This window comes from Colletotrichum aenigma (assembly GCF_013390185.1).
Source record: "Colletotrichum aenigma strain Cg56 chromosome Unknown KSG_Cg56_contig05, whole genome shotgun sequence".
NCBI classification, from domain to species: Eukaryota; Fungi; Ascomycota; class Sordariomycetes; order Glomerellales; family Glomerellaceae; genus Colletotrichum; species Colletotrichum aenigma.
In genome coordinates this window covers 1,239,866-1,260,753 of record NW_023500911.1, presented here as the reverse complement: position 1 = coordinate 1,260,753, position 20,888 = coordinate 1,239,866, and the positions used below count along the sequence as shown (strand labels likewise).

Genomic DNA, 20,888 nt, shown 5'->3' with positions numbered 1-20,888 from the left:
TTAAAGCATAACTGCGGACTGGCAATACCGCCCCCAGGCATCCTCTCAAATGACCAGCCCATGTGGCCCAAGCCTCCCATTGTCCCCAGGGGGTTTACCTGAGCTCCTCAAAATCGAGCAGCAGTCCTGGCTGGTAGCTACACCACGGACTTATTGAGTCTTGTCTGTTAGATCCAGGCTATATAAATGTAGGGCATGCATGGTGAACACAGAACCTCACAGTCATGAAGTTGGCGAGGTAGCACGTGTTGTCTCGCTTGATTTCTTCACATGCCGCTTGGCACTGCCTCGATCCATAACGCCCAAACTCGTTGGAGGTGGTGATCAAATTTGCCGAGGCACTGTTCAAGTGCACGCGCAGCATTGAAAGGCCAGTTTCACTACAAACCCCGTCGTCAATCATAGCAGGCCTATTCCTTTCCACTCGCTGAACATCCCATCCCAAGCTTCTCTCTAAGTTGAGGAGTCGCTTGTCTCTAGTCTCATACTCCGCAAGGCAAATTCGCCAAAACCATACTTCAGAGATATGAAGGCTGTGTCGTACTTGAGATCCATCTGGTGAGCCCTGGTGGGTTCGTAAGCCCATTATACTGGAGAGAGGGTTTGGAGCTTCAACTACACTTTGACCCCTCTGCGCGACAAAGTACCAGATGCTGTTGCTGTGCTCGCGCCAAGACATCAGTCAAACAAAGTCTTTATTGCAACTGGCCTGCCTGAGTGGCATACTTATGTTGTGTTTGACATCCTTTGTTCGCACCTTGCTTGCATGACAGCCATCCGCCTGCTGCTTGTGGTGGTGTTGGTTTCCTAACCGGTCACGTCTTCTTTCCTTCATAAGTTTCTTGATCATATGATTCAATCGAGCTCTGATGAGTGGTTCTCGCGCCTTCCACAATAACTAGTCATGATCGCTCACATCCGTCGCGCTGTTGCCATACCGATGGGCGTCATCAGTCGCGCCCGCATGTCCAAGAACCTCAAACCCAACTAGAATAGGACCCAGATGGCAAAAGGTCTACGTAGTACACGTAGTGGTACTAATACATCTGTGGAAGAGACGTGACACAACTGATGTGATATATGTGGAAGAACTGCGTACGGGCGCTGGGCGCTGAAGAGGGCTGTATGGCAGGCCCTGCCACTCGCTGGCAGGCCACAGGAGTGGCAGCCAAGTGGCTAGGCCCTCTCAGCACCATCAGTGTCGCTTCCGCCTTCTCCCTTAACATTATCTTGTGGCTGCTGTTAGTATAGCTCTGGATGGCCAGGTCACTTGCGCGCTCAGAAAGGCAGCCTTAGAGATAGTCCAGCAGGAAAACCACAAGAAGACAGACAGACCTGACGGCAAGTATCCAAGTACGAACAGCCAGCGCCAGCCAAATGGTCGTTCACTGGGCTCATCCCCCCGATAAAGAATGGAACATTTGGCGTGGCTGATGTTGGAGCGGTTGAGGAAGCAGACGGCGTGAAACCCACGCTTTTTGGGATGATGCGCTTGTCATGTTTCCAAGAAAAACCCTTCTTGTACAGGGCACTTGCGTTTAATATGGCTAGCCATAGGGTCATCTGGATATTGGGTGGGAGTGCATTGTAGAATTGAGGTTTGTGATGCGGCAAGAGGCCATGTGTCAGAACTAGGGATCCCCTCGCTTGTATGAAACTCACCGCTTACAGTCATTACTCAGTTAACTGCATATACAGGCCAGGATTGCCTTACAAGGGATAATTGTTGGATTGACGACTGTGTCTGGATAAAGGGATGCTAGAAATGCATTGAATAATATGCAAGAACCGGTGATGATGGGTAAATACAAGACAGAACCCCGCTCGGACCGGTATAGGAGGAAATCCCTCAATCAAGCAGAACAATCACCTTTTGATCAATGGACCTCAGTGGTATTGCATTAAATCAACATCGTTTGCCTAACAACTTTAATCCCACATTCATTATGCTGCTATTGGCCATACTGATGATCTGTCACCATGACATTGGCATTGAGGGCTGGGGAAGTTCCTGTCCTCTCATTGGTCGAATTCTGCTGCATTAGGTCTGGGCGGTGAGCTGTGCAATATTCACACGCCGCCTTATCTCATTGCAGGTGGACAACACTAGGAGGTATCCATATGGAGGCATTAATGTCCTATTATCATAAAGTCAGCGTGATGCTTTTTTGTTGTATGAGTCTGGGCTGACACGGCGCTCTCCTTTCATCTTTGGCCACTCGTCGCAAGGGCCCTTGCCCTTTCCATCCGCTGTCGCCATTGCCATCACGCAGTTGACGATTGTGATGCTGTTGGCCATGGAGTTATAGCCGTTCGCTTGCTACTTGCGACGGTCTTGTCGCTCGATTGACTGCATCTCCTTGCAATTGTGACAGACGTCGGATTATTCTCCACGTCCATCACGTCGAGACGTGTCTGTATCTATGCCGGCATCTTGAAAGGTTAGTGCGGTTCTTACGGGCCCTTCCCTTCCATATTACTAAGCCCCGCAAGTACTGTGCTAGCCTTCAACATGCTGAGACAGAGGAGAATTGTGGCATATTGGGTCCACACGTGACAGGCATGCTTCCAATCGCCTCACACGCGCGGAACTCAATAATGTTGAATTATTTACTTATTGTAGATAGGGAATAATCAGGCTATTTAGTGGTTTACCGTAGAGGGTGGTGTGGAAGCGGAAAGCATTATCTTGCTTTCTAGGGTAGTGAAGCTGAGGAGGTTTAACAGCCTATCACTTTGGGCAAGATGGGATTTAGCTGGAAGCGCCCAGGCAGCAAAGTAGATGCCTGAGGTTATAATGTTCTTTTTAGAATCACGCCCAGGAGCAAGACTAGCCTTTCAGCGTCTGACGACACATCCACCGTCTGAAATGGAGTTGATCGGCTAGATTATGTTCCATGCAGTCCGTTTATTAGGATGGTGCCTACCACTTTGGATTAGCGAAGCTATCACAAAAAGAGCCGCCTCAGCTCCATCTAAATGATTCCAGTCAGGGAGGCCGAAAAGTAGGTGCCAGAACCTAGAACTGTACCGCTGAGCCATGTGTACAAAAGAGAGGACCCCTCATTTGTATGAGGCTGTTCTGAGTACTTATGTAGTTCCGTCAGTAGGTTACTTAGCTTAGCGATCTCCCAATTCACCAGCCCCTTATCAACAGCATCACTGATAACAATCGCTTCATCCCTCTCGCTGCATCCATCATCCAGCCAAACAGCCCGCACCAGCACCAGCTAGTCTACGAAATAACCATACGACCGACCTACTTAGCCTCACCTAAAGAGGCGCAAATCCAACAGATCAGCCCGCAATAAGGAGCTGCAGCGCCAGCATGCCGTGAGATTATGGCGGCATCAACAGAAGAGAAAAAAGGTCGCATTGCCCACGCAGACAAAGATGTGACTCAGAAGACAGGGGGGTTTGAGCGATGATATATATTGTAATGGAAGTGCTAGGAGGAAAGCTAACCAGATGATACAAGGACGCAACTTCAAATGGAGGGCGACCTCTCAATTACCCTGCCCCCGCCTGTAACACTCAAAACGAACAACTACAGCTGAGATTAAGGTGTGGTAAAACTAGAATGAGAGAAGTATTCATCATCTAAGATACATAACAATGCCTTTATAAAAGTGCTGTTTATTTATTCACATCCTTGTCGTCTGCTTATCCTGCTTACCCATGATCGCCCAGTGTTGAATGATAGCCTGCTCGCTCCGCTGCAATTTACGAGTAATCCATGGCCACTCCTTTCCCTCTTGAACCCACGCGCGGAGACGTAATTCGTCTAAAGACGTCCAACGGCGACGCTGAGACCTTTTACCCTTTTCCTCGGGAATATCTGGGCCGGCACTGTGGTCTGAACCAATACTTGCGCTGTCGCTGTTGCTGTCGCTATCGTCTCCAGAGTTGTCGTCTGACCTTTCGTTATTATTGACTGTCTCTAAGCTTGGTAGCCTAACAGTTGACTTCAATATGTGTTCTGGATTCATTACGTCGCTGAGCTCGCTGTTTCCCGTGGTTGTTGCGGCGTTACGTGGAAGCCTCGTGGCATAATCTCTGACGAACCCAAGGAACAACTGAAGTATGTTTAAACCCCCTTGACTGCCAGACAGTCCAACGCCAATCCCAATGAGAGCCTGGATGGTATCAATCATCCGCAGCAAATATTCTGCAGAAAAACCACAGGTGTGACATGTGGTTGAGGATGGATTTGCTGTGGTGGCGACGGGAGAGAGAGGAGCTTGTCTGGACCTTTGGGGACTAGGCTCCCCTGAAGAGTGGTTGAGGCGAGGTGAAGCAACCTCCGGTGTAGTTGGCGATCGCCTCCGCAGTCTTCCCGCCTATGTCCCTCTTCTCAAAGCATGGTCTAACGTCCCGCACCCACTTTCCGGACACCCCCTCATTCCGGACACCCAAAAATTATGCCCCCATATATCAACGCAGTAACTTAAACCTAGGACTTCTGCTATTCTGATGCAACTACAATACAACTTTCGCTATCACTAGGGTTTTCAGACTCGCTGGATTCATTTATACTATTTACAAGTTCTCCCGCCTCGATTTGAGCCCTCCGAATAGCCTCAATATCAGCAAACTTCGAATTTGGGCTCATTTTGACCTTCTTGCGTTTCCTGGCCCTACTGGCATCAACCTCTGCTTGTAGTGCCTCAATCTTTCGCTGGGCTACTGCCAGTTGGTATGCCTTCTCATCAAAGCCCTTCTGAACCTTCCGGAAAAGCAGGCGTTGCGTATGCTCATCGTTATCCAGCTTGCTGAACAGGCTGAACTGATCCTGAAGCTCATCCCTCTTCTTGGGGGTTGACCAAGGGACTGCTGATGTATCTGCCGCCCATTTTTCGCTTGCTTTGCCATCAGAGAGCCCTTTGCAGACCTGACCAGCTGGTTTGGCAGGGGTTGAAGTGTTCTCAAGCAGCAGAGGGCTCATGAGGGGTCTAGCCATACTGATAGGCCACAAACCAGTCCATTTCCAGCCACTGATGATATTCTTGCTTGTCAGGGCTGCCTTACGCGCCTTGCCATAGCATACAACGAAATTTCTCTTGCCCACAACTGTACCAGCATCCCATTCAGCAAGTAATCCAAGCTCCTTCTTGTATGCTGCCTTGAGGGGCCCAAAAACCGACTGATCAAGTGGCTGAAGGACGTGTGACGTGTGTGCTGGCAAGAACAGCAAGTGTATCTTGTTTCTGAAGCATGTATACATGAAAGCAGTAGTCTCATGGCTTCCATGACCATCCAAGATCAACAATCTGACCTCTGAGGGGTCTGCTGGCTGGGTAGAAGGTATAAAGACCTCTGTCAACCACTTAACAGCTGTAGAGTCTGAAGTCCACCCGTTTCCTGTTGCTGTGAACTTCCAGGATTCGTATGGCGTCAGATCTAGAGGAAACCACTGCTGCTGGACACTCTTGCCCTTATATATAACAAGTGGAGGCAGTGCCTTGCCAGTTGCAGAGATACACTCAATCAGAGATGTCCAAGCACGCGATCCAGGCTGTTTCTTGCGGATAGAACGAGTTTCTGATGATCCAAGAACAAGCCCATTTGATCCTCTGCCTTCCAGAATACCAGACTCATCCATATTGTATCGATTGGAGGCTTTAATGGCTATGATCTCAGGGATGGCGAGGTGCTTGAACCATTGCCTGATGACATTAGTTGAGGCTCCGTTGATGCGCTGGGAATCAATTGCTCTGCTTCTCTGGACCCTTACAGATGGGTTTCTCTTGATAAAAGCCTGAACCCAGTTCTTCCCTAGAGGCTTGGCGTCTCCATGGATCTGTAGGATACGCTCAGCGAATTCCTTGAGTTGTTGATGGGTTGGTGGTAGGCCTAGGGCAGCCTGGATTCGAATCCATTCAGCCAAATGGCTTTCTTGGGTTGGAGAGAGCCTCTGTAGATCTGAGAAGGCAATATCTCTTGATTGGGTGCCTTGGATACGATCATAAAGAGTAGACTTTGGGACCCCATACTGCAATGCAGCTTTTCGCACGCTAAGCCCATTAGAGATCGCATTAAGAGCCTGATTAATCTCATACTCTGTATATTGACTCATATGGTCTAGAAGAAGATGTTAGATAAAGATGGAAATAAGTGAGATTAAGGTGGTGAAGCTATTCAGGATCAAAGTTGTAAGAGAAAGATTTTATTGAGGCATTTTTAGGTGTCCGGAATGAGGGGGTGTCCGGAAAGTGGGTGCGGGACGTTACGTCCAAAGCAGGTTGTCTTTTCAGGTGCGGGTGGTCATTATCACAGCTCGTAGAGATAGCCACGTGGGACTGTGTCTGTGATCTAGAGGAGCTCCGGAGCTGTCTGTCGCTTTGGGTTGTGAGGCCTCTCTTGTTCGTCTTGTCTCTCAAGACTCGAGATGGTAGTGCGCGCAAAGCCTTCGCTGGAAGAGCCTGCGATACTGTCCCCGTGTCGGCATCTTGTGACCTGCGTCGTTTAGGCAAGCGGCGATTATGGCTCTCGCAGCTGTCTTCAATTGCCCCATAACCTCGTTTCCTCCGGCTGGTGATGGTATCACCACCTTGCTGTGAGATGGCGGTGTGATCCGAGGATGGAGTAGGAAGCGCGAAAACGTCTGTTTGAGGCTTTTCCACCATATCCATGGAAGTGGCAGCAGCGTTGACGGAGAGACTGGTAACAGGGCTTGGTGTGCATGACGGACCCGCCATGGAGTCGGGCGCCACGGAGGTGCTTCTGGTGAGGATATGTGATGTAGTGATCCCCGATGAATCTGGACTCGTAAGGTTGAGTTCTGAAACCGCTAACTGCTGAGGACAGCTCTCACTCTCGGTGTTGTTATCGTAAGAGCTGGCGTGACCATCTTTGGCTGAGCTGTTATTATCACAACTTTCCCTGGTGTCGCTGGTCTTGCTCCTCTCTTTTGATCCAGCAATATCTGTGCATGTTTGTTTCAGTCTTAATATCTCTAGTTTGCGGTTTTGGTCACTCACATGCGTTCATGTCGCTAAGACAACTTGTCAGTTGCTCGGTTGAACGTCTGACCAGGTCAAGAGCCAGGGGCTGTTCGCTTCGTGAAGAGGCAATTGCCACTTCTTGCGAATTCGGTTCTGTCGGAGGCTGGGCTAGTTCAGGGGTGCAAGTTGACCAGGATACCGGAGACTTGATCTCATCTGGCAAGCTGGGTTTCATACTTTCCGCTGTAACACGACCAATCTTGGAGATCGGAGCAAAAGGCTCGGTCGTGTGTGCAATGTCACCCAGAGCATCGTTGTTATATAACTCAGCTGTGTTGCAGGCCTCAATAAAGTCGAATCCGAAGTCGTCAATACCAGCAAAAGAGTTAGCAAGACCACCTGCTTATTATAAGTTAATGCTTATTAGGAAGTGATGTAGGTATACCTGATGTGAAGCCTGAAGCCTGAGTCTCTGTGAAAGTGAGAGCGCCAACATCTTGCTCGAGTGGTGTTGCGAACTCTGTTGACAAGGTCGTTGATGTTTGCTGTTGTTTTTGCTGCTCCTCAAGCTGGCGTTGACGTTTCTGTCGTTTGCGCTCCTTTTCTTGGTAAAGTTTCGCAAAGGATTGCACGTCATGCATTTTTCTGAAGTTGGGGTGAGCCATCCTCGATGGAAGAGAAATAATGAGGTTGAGAGTGAGCAGTATGGAATCAGTCAGCTCCCGTAATAGGGGTGGAAGAAAGGCTTTATATAGGTTTTCTTTCAAGTCAAAGGCCCCATCTCTGGATACAATAGTCGGAGAAAACGGCCCGTTACCAAACCAGAACGGGGCTTGCAGCTCCTACATCCGCGGTGAAAGCCAAACGCAACATCGCTAGGCCCCTCGCTTCATGGCAACGCTGCTGCCCTGCCGTACCGTTTTCTCTGTGCCTCAGAGGTGCCCCTGACGCGCTGGCGGCGTTTTCCCCCTCTTCCGAAATAAGCCAACGATTGATCATGGGCGCAGCAGCTTGCAGCCCTGACCCCTTGGCCACGTCCAACAAGCCATGTCACCATCTTCAGAGCAAACCAGGTCCGATCCAAGCGGCATGATTCATAGTTGGCGGAGCAAGACAGGCACCCATCCATCGATGCAAATGCTCGGACTTGTGGTTGCACCGAGTAAGGCCAGTCTGGCTGAACCCAACTCTCTATCGAGCTCGGCCAGCCTGTCAGCTGGCGTAACGATCGCCCCCTTGACATGGGGGAGAGAGGTCATCTGCAGCTTCTCCTGGGATGTGTGCCGTGATTCTCCAGGGCCAAGAGCACGATCCGTTAGGAATGCTACTTCGGAAGCCGTACGACAGTCTCAAGCTGTTGGGATGAGGCAGCCTTCGTAGCGGAGCTATCGGTCGTCTTGGGAATGTTATGCCGGCACTTTGAGCTGTGCTCGAGCTTCCTGGCAACCTCCGTCTCGTATATGCAAGGTGATCCATCCTGGCACCCCTTTGTCGGAGGCAAAACAGGCAGACTCAAACGGCATGATCGAGACGAGAATTGCCTCTTCAGGCAATTTTGTGGCCTAGGAAGCCACCGAGAAGCAGGCTGTCTCAAGGATACATAGCCTGACTGGCGTGCTTCAAATGAGGCCGTCATCGTTGGTGGCACTTCGCCAGGGGTAGGTGAGCAGGACACCCGGGCTACAGTCGAGAAGTGAAGTACCCAACAAGGGAATTCTGTTGGCACATGCCACCCTGGCCCCTGACCAATGCGTCTCTGAAGCCTAGAGGGGCCTCAGCGAGGCGGAGTTTGTCCTTTCTCGACCAGCAGCCTAGCCGGATGCCAATCTCTGCGACATGTGGTGTTTCTCACCCTCTTAGCCAAATCTCAACCGCTAATGAGGTTGAAGGCTTGGAAATTACCAAATACGGCAATTCCTCAATCTAGCCCTACCCCCCTTCGCCCGAGGATAGACTATCAGGGACATCACCACAGGCGCTCGTCGTGATGCCTGATACAGCACCTCGAACCACCGCTGCGTGGTTGCATGATCCCATGGCGCATCCCACGACCCCCGCTGAGTTGTCAAGTTACCACAAGAGGGAATTTTGGGCTTGAGGGCAGGCCAGGCACCCACGACTTCACTCCTTGGCGGCTGTAACGGTGCAGTTGCGAGAACTGAGTTGGCACGTCGGACCAGCGTTGGCCTGTTGTATGGTCCCATACCTCATCCAATGATCCCCCCCGAGTCCTCAAGTTACCAGAAGAGGCAATTTTGGGTCGGATGGTAAGGCGAGGTAGACGTGGATGGTAACGGTAACATTCGAGAATGGGCGACGGGCCCGCTAGGCGTTCCCTCGGGTACTTGGAGATTGTCGACATTGTCAATGAACGGAATCGACAAGCGCAAAGCAGCAGACGAGCGTAGACCAGATTACCATAAACGGCAATACACTGAGGAAATTAGCCACACTGTTCCAGCAGGATCACATCGGAGCCTATTGTGCAAGGTACGCTACACCTGGCTTCGGCGTAACGGGTGGAGGTAGCGGAAAAGAGATACCTTGACCATCCAAGCACCGGCGTCAACTGGTGTTGGGAGAGACTGTGGTTTATCGCGTGGTTTATAATCGCAAGTGAGAGTTGAATGGATGTTGACGAAGGGCGAACGTTGTAGTAGATTGTGGATGTGGCTGAGGCGGTCGGAAGGAACATGAAGGTGGCGCAGGGCCAAGCTGCGAGAGAAAAAAATACAAAGGGAACTTCGAGATACATCGGCGCGTTGGGCGGGGCAGGCGCTCATTTAAGGGACGGCAAAAACGGCGAGTGATGGCGTGGCCGAGAATTACCCGATGTGGCAGGTGCCGAAAATGGCAGGTCAGGACCGCCGTTTCCGAAGGCAGGCAAGCCGTCTCATGTTTTACTAAAATAAGAAAATAGAAATAAAATTAAAATTAATAATAATTAGAACATAATGATAATAATAAAAAAGGCTAAAAATATTATACTTTTATTATTAAAATTAAAATCTAATTTAATTAATATTAATATTATTATTATTATTAATATATATAGTAGTATAAAGGCATTAAATTATTATTCTTAGTATTTCAATTTTTGTATAGAGTTATTATTATTAGTATTATTACTATTAATATTTTATAATATTCATTGCTAACTTTTTTATTATTAAACCTTCTAAATATTTATTAACTAAGTATTATACTTCTAATTTATTTATCTTTACTAGTAATATTAGATTTATTTTAAAAAGCTTTAGATTAAATAGCTAGCTTTATTAAATAGTTTATATCTATTTAAAATAAATAATATAATGTTAATAAAAGGTTCAAAAGAAGGCTATGTAAATTATAATTAATAAATAATAGCTTATACATGGTTTATAAATTACTAGATGTTGAGTTTACTAAATAGAGCTTTACTTAGGATTTTATTAACAATATTAAGAATTTAATTAAATATTTTATAAATAATAGTATTTATTATAGAGAGTAGTTTAATACTTTTTTTGATATAGTATCTTACTCTAATTTCTATTTATACTATCAAGAATTGAAACAAGATATTAATATAATAATATGTATTAAATTATTCAGAGGGATAATAGTAGTATTAGTTAAAAACTTTATAATATTAGTTTTAAATACATTAAAGTTATTTTAATATATTACTATTTTAGGATTAGATTGATTTATGAAGTAAAAGATCCATAATATATTGATTGAAATTAATTGATATAGTAAACATATATAGGGCTATTTATTATTAAATATAGCTAATTTAATAAATATTTTAGAATTTTCAAGTTTTATTTTATTGTTATTAATATTAATATTATAGATACTATTTATATAGTAATAAATCAAATACAATAAAGTTCAGCTAAATAATAGAATAATTAAATTAAAATCTTAAGTAATATACTATGAATAGAGATATATTAATTAGAAGAGAACAGAAAAGAAAAGTAATATAGTAAAAATAGTATAAAGTTTAATTATGTATATAATTTGTTATATAATACATTTAACTATAAAATATCTATTTATAGCTATAGATTTAATATTACTATTATTCATCTAAAAATAAGAAAAATATTATAATTTTAGATTTATAAATAATATAACTTATTTTAATATTTTCTAGTTAATTATAATTAAGATTCCTAACTATAGTTAAAATCTCTAATTATAACCTATAGTAATATATTATTATTATAAATTATTACTATAAATATCAGTACTATATTACTATTATAAATTATTACTATAAATATCAGTACTATATTACTATTATAAATTATTACTATAAATATCAGTACTATATTACTATTATAAATTATTACTATAAATATCAGTAATATATTTTAGCTACTATGTAAATAAACTTAATATATATATAGGTACTAATAAAAAAATAAATAATAATATATTTTGTATATTTTAATATATTTATAACTAAACCTTTTATAATTTTATCAGCTATAATTATAAATCTAATAATTTTATATTTATAATAATATAATTAAGATTTATTATAATTGTATAATAAAAGCTTAAATTACTTTTTAATGTTAATATTTATAGCTTAGTTATCTTTTTTTATAATTTAATATTATTCAATGTATACTCTATTTTATTAAAATTAAGAAATAAAGAATAGAAATAGCTTTTACTTTAAAATAAATAATATTTAATCTCTATAGTATATTATACAAATATTCTATAAGATTCTAAATATTATTCTTATTATTATTCTATTTTAAATACATTTTTTTAATATATTACTTTTAATTACTAAAATACTTTTTAATAAAATAAAACTTGAGTAAATATAAAAATGGAAATTTAAAATTAATATTTAATATTTAACATAAATCTTTAACATAAAATATGTAATAATAAAAAAGCTTATTTATAATAATATCAAAGTTTAATTTTAGAAAACGCCTATATTTTAAGATAAAACATTTTTATAACTAATAAAAAAGGCTATGCCTATTAATTATACTATAATATATAGTTAAATATAAAATGCTATTTAATATAAAAGCTAATAAGATTTATATACAAAAATTTTAAAACTAATTAATCTCTATAGTTTAAAACATAATAAGCTTGTTTAGTATTTATTTAACTTTTTATATCTTAATATTCTTATTAATATTAGATTTATTAATGAATATTAATTAGTTAAAATAATATTATTATATATATTAGAAATATTATATTATAATTTATTATCCTATTAAATAGTAATAATTATAGACCTTTTATTTATTTAGCTAAATAAATTTAATTACTAATTAATTATGAAATAATTAAAATAGATTTTAAAAGCTTTAAATAAAACAATTTATATTGCTTTTAAAAAATAGATTTTGTGTTTCTATTTTTTATTAATCTTAGTAATACTTCTTATATTTCTATATTTTATTAATGATATTATATTACAATCTATATTATAAAATGATTTATTTAACATAACTAATAATCTTTATTAATGTACAAGGTTTTTTTAGCTTTTAAATAGTAATATTATTATAAATATTAATAGCTGTGGATTTAATATTTTAAGCGTTATTATATTACTATTATTATTTAATATTCTTTTTAGTATATTTAATATAATACTCAATTAATATATATTAATTAATAATGAAAAATAAAAAATGAAATATAATCTATATAGTAATAGATTTTTAGTTATAAATAAACTAAACTATTTAAAAAGTTATTACTTTTATTAACTATTAAAGCTATTTATTTTAAAGAAAATATTTTAAACTTCTTAATATATTTTTATATTATTTAAAACTATATAAACTATATATTAAATAGATGTATAAAGTTATATAATAAATCTTATTCTCTATTTCTTAGTAAATATTATTTTAATTTCTTATAAAAATAAAATATGCTTTTTATTAATTAATTAATATAAAGATGAAATAACTAACTAAGTTAGTAATATCTCTATAAATAAATTAACTACTATAGTGATATTAAATATATATCTTATAACGTACATGCATAGCTAGTCGCGCATCATAGCGAGTTGCGCACTTTTCACCACCTCTCTACTATTTTTATGTATCAATCAAGCTACATCGTACAAAATCAATCAAAACTACTCATCATCCTCTTCTTCAGAGGTCTCCCTAACTACCTGATATGTTCGTACGTTATGTCCAGTCTTTTCACAATTGCCACATCGCCGCCCGCGCGATTCACCCCCCTCTGTACGAGCACCCTCCTGACGTATATTTTCGCCTCTAGCATTAACAACCCCCTTCTCTACCCGGATCGCCTCAGCTTCAACTGCGTTAAGTGACCCTTTAAGATGCAGTTGGGACTTTTTAGCCCTCTAGCGCTTGCTTAGTATCTCATTTGCCATATGAAGCCTGCGGCACTCAGCTTCAACAAGAGCTAGTTTGTGCGCTAACTTGCTAATACCTTTAGCTTGCAAGTTAATAACTTCGTATAAATATGTTAGTGAGCTATATTGATAACTAGTAATCCTTTTCTTAAGTAAAGCAGAGCTTTATACAGCGTTATATGCTGTGGTTGGTGTCTTTAGGTCTTATGAGCCCTAGCTGCTTAGGCGTGAGTTGGATGGTGTTGGCGTCTTTGGCTTGAAATCCAGGCGGGAAATAACTACTTCTGGGTCAAAAGATATAAGGCCAGCCTGTCTAAAACCAGCTTATATATTTCCTTCACCTATTGAAGAAAAAAAGGCTGCCTTAAAGGCAGGAAAGAAATCATCCTTAGTAATATGCGTAATCTGCATCTATATTATCTTCTCGATTTCCTTGCTGTATAAAGCCTTCAGCAGACCAAAACATCTAACATCAAGAGGCTGAAGCTTATGCGATGAATAGGGAGGCATGCAAAGAGCAATAATGCTGTGTTTATTGCAGTAATCATCAAACTTAGTGGATTTATAGCTGTCATAGCTATTAAGGATTAGGAGCTGCTTAACACCCTTTATATGAGACTTTATATACTTTTCAAAATGCATTAGCTAATCTAGGCTAATCTTATTTATAGTCTATCTATTTTCGCTAGGGTGGACGCGCTATTCAGGTGGGAATTAGCTATTAGTGTACTATAAGAGCAGGTGATATTTGTAAGGGGCTGGCCCCTAGGCTTGTTCAACGTAGAGGTGCCGTCGATTGACTATTCTAAGCTGAAGAAGGAAGAAGGGACTTTACAGGGATAGGCGCCTAGCGGCGGTGAAGCACACCGGGGCTAGGCGGTGTGCTACGGCAGAATAGTGGACCCGGCGGAGCCGGGTCTCGGTAGCTGCTCCGGCAAAGCCGGAGATCTCGGCCGGGCTCTAGCCCGTGACAATAATCAGCCATATCTTGCACGTCTTCAAGCTGCAGCGGAAATCCTCGATCGACTAGGTCGATAATTCGTTCAAGAATCACACTTTCTTCTGTCGCAGTCATCTTCATTAAGTTTGTACGCGTTTCGTGTCGTGGTAGTCGTCCGGCGCGTCGGTCGCAGAGTGTTGCTTTGGGGATATTATAGATAGAGGCTGCTTTTCGTACGGATAGTTTTAGCTCTTTTTTGATAGCTTCAATTGTAAGGATAATGCGACTTTCATTTAAAGAAGAACCCATGGTTGTACGTGGAGAAAAGTTGTTGTAAAGGTGAAGGGTGTAGAATTGAGGAAAAGTGCGCGACTCGCTATGCATGTACGTTATCTCTATTATACATTTATATATTTAAATACTATTATAACTATAGTAATGAATAGTAATTAAAATACTAGTAATAAATTTAGTGCGTTTTACGTATAATATAGAAAAATACACATTACAGCGGAAAATAGGCTTTTGTTTTATGTTTTTGCACAAGCGGGGAAAAAAGGGGGGGGGGGGCGGACGCTGTTAGTGCAACGGACTGTAGCAACTGCACAGCCTATGAGATTCTTTCATGCGGCAGGGATTCAGTTTTCAGGTCCGATTGCTGCCTGGCTGTCAAAACGCGCAGCTTCACTGCACCCACGGCTCGCTGTCTCTTTTCTTGGCATCCCTTTCCACAAGATATGCCCAAACAGATACATTTCAGCCTTCCAATTCTAAGTCTTCAGCGAGGCCAAGTTACTCCAACTCCAACCATCGAGCATGTGGCTCATCAACACACGTACGCTCAAACTTGAGGAGTTCTTTGACGCGGCTGTTCCCGACTACGCCATTCTATCGCATACTTGGGGACACGACGAGGTCTCCTTCCAAGAGTTTAAGAGCCTCGACATCACAAGCGGAGACCCGGAAGATCTTATAATTAAAGACAGAGCTGGGTACCCAAAGATCATAAAGGCATGCGGGAAAGCCCTGGAGTACCGTCTTCGATATGTTTGGGTCGATACCTGCTGTATCGACAAAACAAGTAGTGCGGAACTGTCGGAGTCAATCAACTCCATGTTCAAATGGTACGAAAATGCACAAATCTGCTTCGCATACCTATCCGATGTACCGGCAACCCAAGACGCGACGGACCCGGCGTTCGTGAACTCTCGCTGGTTCACAAGGGGATGGACTCTACAAGAGTTACTCGCACCTCGAGAGCTGCTTTTCTTTGCGTCAGACTGGACGCTGATCGCGAGCCGCGAGGACACGGCGGCCTCAGTGAGCAATATTACAGGCATCGACCAGACGTACCTGGAATCTTCGATATCAGAGCAAAACACCCGCCTGAGGTTGTTGACAGAGGCCAGCATTGCAGAGAGGATGAGCTGGGCAGCTCGGCGGACAACTACCCGCGTTGAAGATATTGCATACTGCCTGCTGGGTATCTTCGGGGTGAATATGCCTCTCATGTACGGAGAGGGTCGGAAAGCCTTCTTCAGGCTTCAAGAGCAGATCCTGCAGACGTGCTTCGACTCGACACTCCTCGCTTGGAACCCGACAGATGAGCACGGACGGCCCCTGGCCTTTGATGAACTTGAACCGAGTTCTTCTTGGGCCTCCGCAGTGAAGATGGTTATGGGGATGGGGCATCCTTGGTCTGCTCCCGAGCAACCCCACTCCAACGCATTGCCCATGGGTCTTTTGGCTCCGAGCCCCGGGTGTTTCCTGCTTTGCAACGACATCGTCGAATGCGAAACAGTGCTCGACTGGACCCCAACCAGCCGTGGCCTTGAGATCGAACTGCCCGTGTCCGACAACACCTGGCCGTATGCCATCATTCCCTGTCGACTGCGTAACGACCCCTGGAGTCTCCTTGCGCTTCCTCTCGACGTTCACGATGGCGGAGCATACTCCAGAAGTCCACTATCAGCCATGAGAATCAGCCATCATACCTGGCATCAATGGTCAATGAGAAGGATTCTCTTGAAGACAAGAATACGTCCTAACTATGACACTGAACCCGTACCCTCGTGGTACATCTGGATCAAAAGCTTGCCTCCAGAAATGGAAATCCTCGAAAGATACTCAGATTCAAAGCTTTATGCAGCGGATACACTGTTGCCCGTGTTTTCCGAACGCGAAACACAGACTATCTCTAGGTCGCGGTATGGAATCACCGGGATGAAGCTCGAATCAAAGGCTTCAAACGAGAGGTTTTCTCTCATCATCAAAGTTACCAAAACGTCAGCCTATACAGATCTCGGCTCCTGGATCTGGCCCCGAAGGTGGCCCTGGAGGTCGAATAGTGACCTGTATCATTTGGAGTGTTGCATTGCCAAACATATCTCGCCTGATAACCTGATATCTTCGTGGAAACGCACGGGCTCACTCAGGTTCACAAGGTGGTCTCTAGAGTTGAAAGATTCTTGCCTTCAATTCAAGGTCATGAAGAGAAAGCTGCTTGATATTCCCGTCTTCGAAATGAACATCACACAATCCCCGAAAGGGTACATATCGCAACTACAATACTGCATAGGAAGATGTCTGTGGCTACTCCAGCTCATCACAAATCACATGTTGGCGATTTCGATGACCTTGGTGAGCCTCGTCTTCCCAGTATCGGTTATTAATGCTGTTCTTTGGTGCAAGCATCTGGTTCCCTGGCACCTATCGCTTTTGCCAATCACCCTCCACATGACAATCTTGGCAGGGATTGCAGGGGCGCTTGGAGAAACGCTGGGCGTTGTTATGTCACAGTGCATATGCAATAGCCAATGCCAACTAGGAGGTTTCTTAAACAGCCTTCGCTTTCTGGCTTCCTTTTTGGTGCATCTATTTGCCTGGGATGCATTGATGGCAGTCTACGCTTTCCACTTGCTACCTGTCGTCTCGTGCTTCGCACCGAGATGGTCAGGATTTATCAGGAAGGGCAGGAGCGTGCTCGCCATCCTCATAGGTCTCTTCATGGGCCCCCTCATTCTCTGGTCCCCCTTAAACCCGCGCAGGGACTTCCCGCAAACCCTGGCACTGCTTCCCTTGTATATCCAGACTGCCTTGAGCATATCGGATGACATGCTTTATCGGAGGAAGCTATTTCATCTTTACCCACTAGCTGTCGCGTGTTGCGGACTCTACATGGTCTTCGTTGACAGCATGAACTTCGCGATCGAGACGAACTGTAAGCCTCTGCTAGTTGACATGGGCATCTTTCTCGAAGCAACAGGCGCGGAAGGTTCGTTGAACAAGACACAAGAGAAATATGTTGGTCACTTGGCGGCATTTTTGGCCATATTTTTCCGAGTATACTTTCATGTGTGGCGACACTTGCTTGCGGAGAGTGTACTTGTTGTTGTCGACGCTTCTTCGCTTGTGTCAGCGGATAGGCTTTAGCCCATCATTAAGCCGTAATTGTTCTTAGTAAGGGTTGGCTACGCCTTTGTTTAAGCTGCAGAAAACATTGAAGTGGAGTTCTGTCTTCAGCTATCCATCATACACAGCATCCAGCTACGTCGAAGCTCAACTTCAACAGTCAGGCAAGACGCCAATCTTGACGAACCACCTGTTGAGTCGCTCATTTACTTCTTCGCTCTTCAGTTGGAAAAACCAGTGTCCCGAATCCTCCACGAGACCAACTTCGTCGAGTTCTGTGCTCGGGGACAGGTGACTACGTTCCGTGCTAACCCAGAACTCGCTGTTCCCCAGCGTCAGGCGTGGGCATTGAATCTTCTCATCATGCTGTGCGACGGAAACTTCCCGTCGACCAATTCCTTGGGGGTCTCCTAAGCATGCCGAGCACTGTGCTAGGATAGCTCCCATATCCCCCTGCGCGGCACGCCTGCCAATCCAGGTGTTATGCCAGGCAGGCACTGTTGAAGGGTACAGATCCGGGCCGAAGAGCATGGCCAAGTTTTGGAGTACCTTTGTAGGATCGGTGAGGTATTCATCCGCAGTGGCAGCGGGGACGGAATGGAGCGGGTCGAGGATGACCATGGCGCGGGTGAGATCGGGACGCACCGACGCGAGATGGTAAGCGATGGCAGTACCAAGAGAATGAGCAATCAAGATGACTGACTTGATGTTGAGATCCTGAAGAAGTGCAATGAAATCTTGTGCAGCGGTTTGTGGGTAGTAGTCGATGATTGATGGGTCCGCATCCGAACCGGGATAGGCATTGATGTCCGGAGTCGGCGCCGGAGCGGAAGAGCGGCCCTGGCCTCGAGGATCTGGAGTGATGACACGGAATCCGTGTTCCAGAAGAAATGGAACTTGCCAATTCCAATCGTGTAGGTCACATGTAATTCCTGGAATGAGGAGAACTGCTTGAGCCTCTTGAGGACCCTCATCCAAGTAGAAGATGAGAATGTTGTCGTTACGCTTGAAGAATGGCATGGTAGATGCAAAGAAAAAATGCTGGGTCTGACCTTATGAGCAATCGAGAATGAAATCATGGATCAAACATTTTATACTGATTTCAAACCACATACGAGTTGTTTACCTTGATTCAAGAGTGTTTGCCCTGAAATTGCAAAGTTATCACGAGGTTCGCCGGTTCCGATTGCTCCCGCGTGAAACCCGGGGAGAGGTCACGCACGTTTGCTTCGGGTAGTTGGTGACACCGATGCTGACGGCCAAGATCTATCCGCAGCGGAGACGAATCGCGCTGACAATCCGAAGGGCGCCAAATGGATTCTAAATCCTGTAGATGTCTTGTACTAGTAATATCATGAAGAATGAGTCCAAATGCAAAAATCATAGAGCATCCGATGAGAATGCCACGCGTGGCTGTGCCAGCGCTGGGGGCCACGCTGTGAGCATTGGCATGTTTTGGAAGACGGGCAAACACCAACCAGCCCATATATTTAAAAATTCTACTGCTGTAATCAAATCTTGTAGCCAGGCAACGACTGAACGATCCAAACCCATGCTATTGACCCTGGGGAACCGTCCCTTTTGGATAAGTGCTGACCGGATGTTTTCGCTTAGGGGCCGGCTGAGCAGAAGCGCAGGGGTTAATCTTCTATTCCCAGCAGCTGTACAGGCGTTTTTCTGCGCGGGGGACCTATTGCTGCAGCCTGGAATGGGTCTAAGCCGCCTCTTCAATGCACCATCCCGCATTGCAGGAGACCGGAGTTCCTCCATGTCTCTGGTCTAATTATCTCAACTCCTCCTATGATTGATCTGAAAATCGGATTTCTTTAAAACAATCCTTCTCTGGCTTTCAATTCTGGGTCGTCATATAGAAGTTAATTTTTAAGGTTATTTCCCCGGTGGCGGTATCATGGCGTCTTACGAACATACAACGCATGCGGAGCCTGCTTATGTTGAGAACGCCTACATCGAAAACGGCCTTCATCCTGTGCATCACTCCGACAAGATTGTCGGCGGGCCAATAGAGCACCAGTACGATGGCCAGTATTATGGAGGATACACACAAATCAGCGCGGCCACGACACTCAAGGCAGAGAAGAGGATATGCGGTGCCCGGAAACCAGTCTTCGTGCTGTGGTGCATCATCGGCTTTATGGCGGCCATGCTGGGGATGGTTGCTGGCGTGTTTGGGGCTATGATAGCGAACCAGGATGCAAAAATACAGAACCTTCAACAAACAAATGGGGGTACAAGGTGAGTTATTAACGACAACACCACAACTTGCTTGGCGTCACCCAGCTAAGGCTTCATTAGAACTGCCTCAGCATCCGCGGCCGCCACGACCTGGGTCGAGATCTCCGATTGGGAGTACGTTGGCTGCTATCGTGATAACGATCAAAGAACCATGCGCGACGCGTACCAGAATTACACCACCAGTCAGACGAATCGGCAGTGCAAGGCGTTTTGCGAAAAGAATTACGACTACTTTGGTACTGAGACCGGGGGCGAGTGCTACTGCTCCAGCACAGCGCCAAGCGAAGACGCGCTTTCACCGGCGTGGAATTGCAATGCACCCTGTAGAGGGAGCAGTGATGGAGAGATTTGCGGGGGAGGTTGGTTTCTGAGCGTGTGGAAGAAGACGAAGAAGACTTGAATCTTGAGTGGCATATTAGGTCTAAGACTTTCCGATCAGCGGGCGTTTTGGTCATGGGCTGTCCGGGACGGGATTCATGACTGGGTGTTCGGTGTGCTATGCCTCTTCCTACATACCCAATATTACTTACTGTTTGGCTGCATTGCTTAAATGGCTGTTACAATAGGTCAACAGGCCCCTTTAATTGGCGCAGTCCACTGCACCAACGTGAGTCGTCACGGCCATTGAAGGAAGCCCTTCAAACCCGCTGAGTCTGGTTAGCTTCCGTGCCTGTTGCCGGCGCCTTCCGGGACGGCACGCGCATTCCGTCCGCCAACGTCCGGGGCCCCGACGTAGCTTCCGCGTATTACATGAGCGCCCCGGATGTGCTTGTAACATGTATGACCAAGGCCTGAGATGCGTCACTCTCTACGGCAACTTCCCGAATTGATCGAGATAGGATATTTGCATGTTCAATGGATGCTCAAATGATGGCGCGATACGAGAAAAGGTACAGCCGCCCGGCATGATGCCTCCAAATGGAAAATGCAACCCGAAAACTGTGTACCTTCCTAATGCATG

General features: G+C 44.5%; 4 protein-coding genes across 4 annotated transcripts; 2 read left to right on the top strand and 2 right to left on the bottom strand.

Moving 5' to 3' along the window:
* Positions 1-4,465: 4,465 nt before the first annotated feature.
* Positions 4,466-7,585, bottom strand: CGCA056_v007991 (Jerky protein-like protein; the record flags this gene model as incomplete). Its single annotated transcript, XM_037323239.1, has 4 exons — positions 4,466-6,081; positions 6,518-6,925; positions 6,981-7,343; positions 7,390-7,585. The coding sequence occupies 4 exons, from the start codon at positions 7,583-7,585 to the stop codon at positions 4,466-4,468; spliced, it is 2,583 nt and encodes an 860-aa protein (XP_037177780.1).
* A 7,494-nt stretch (positions 7,586-15,079) lies between these two features.
* CGCA056_v007990 (Vegetative incompatibility protein HET-E-1) lies at positions 15,080-16,241 on the top strand (the record flags this gene model as incomplete). The annotated part of the gene is made up of 2 exons (XM_037323238.1): positions 15,080-16,195; positions 16,236-16,241. 2 exons carry the CDS (start codon positions 15,080-15,082, stop codon positions 16,239-16,241), a joined length of 1,122 nt encoding a protein of 373 aa, XP_037177779.1.
* A 1,586-nt stretch (positions 16,242-17,827) lies between these two features.
* Positions 17,828-18,694, bottom strand: cpo-0 (Non-heme chloroperoxidase; the record flags this gene model as incomplete). The annotated part of the gene is made up of 1 exon (XM_037323237.1): positions 17,828-18,694. One exon carries the CDS (start codon positions 18,692-18,694, stop codon positions 17,828-17,830), a length of 867 nt encoding a protein of 288 aa, XP_037178475.1.
* Positions 18,695-19,583: 889 nt separating this feature from the next.
* Positions 19,584-20,327, top strand: CGCA056_v007988 (WSC domain-containing protein; the record flags this gene model as incomplete). The annotated part of the gene is made up of 2 exons (XM_037323236.1): positions 19,584-19,927; positions 19,988-20,327. 2 exons carry the CDS (start codon positions 19,584-19,586, stop codon positions 20,325-20,327), a joined length of 684 nt encoding a protein of 227 aa, XP_037178476.1.
* Positions 20,328-20,888: the final 561 nt, after the last annotated feature.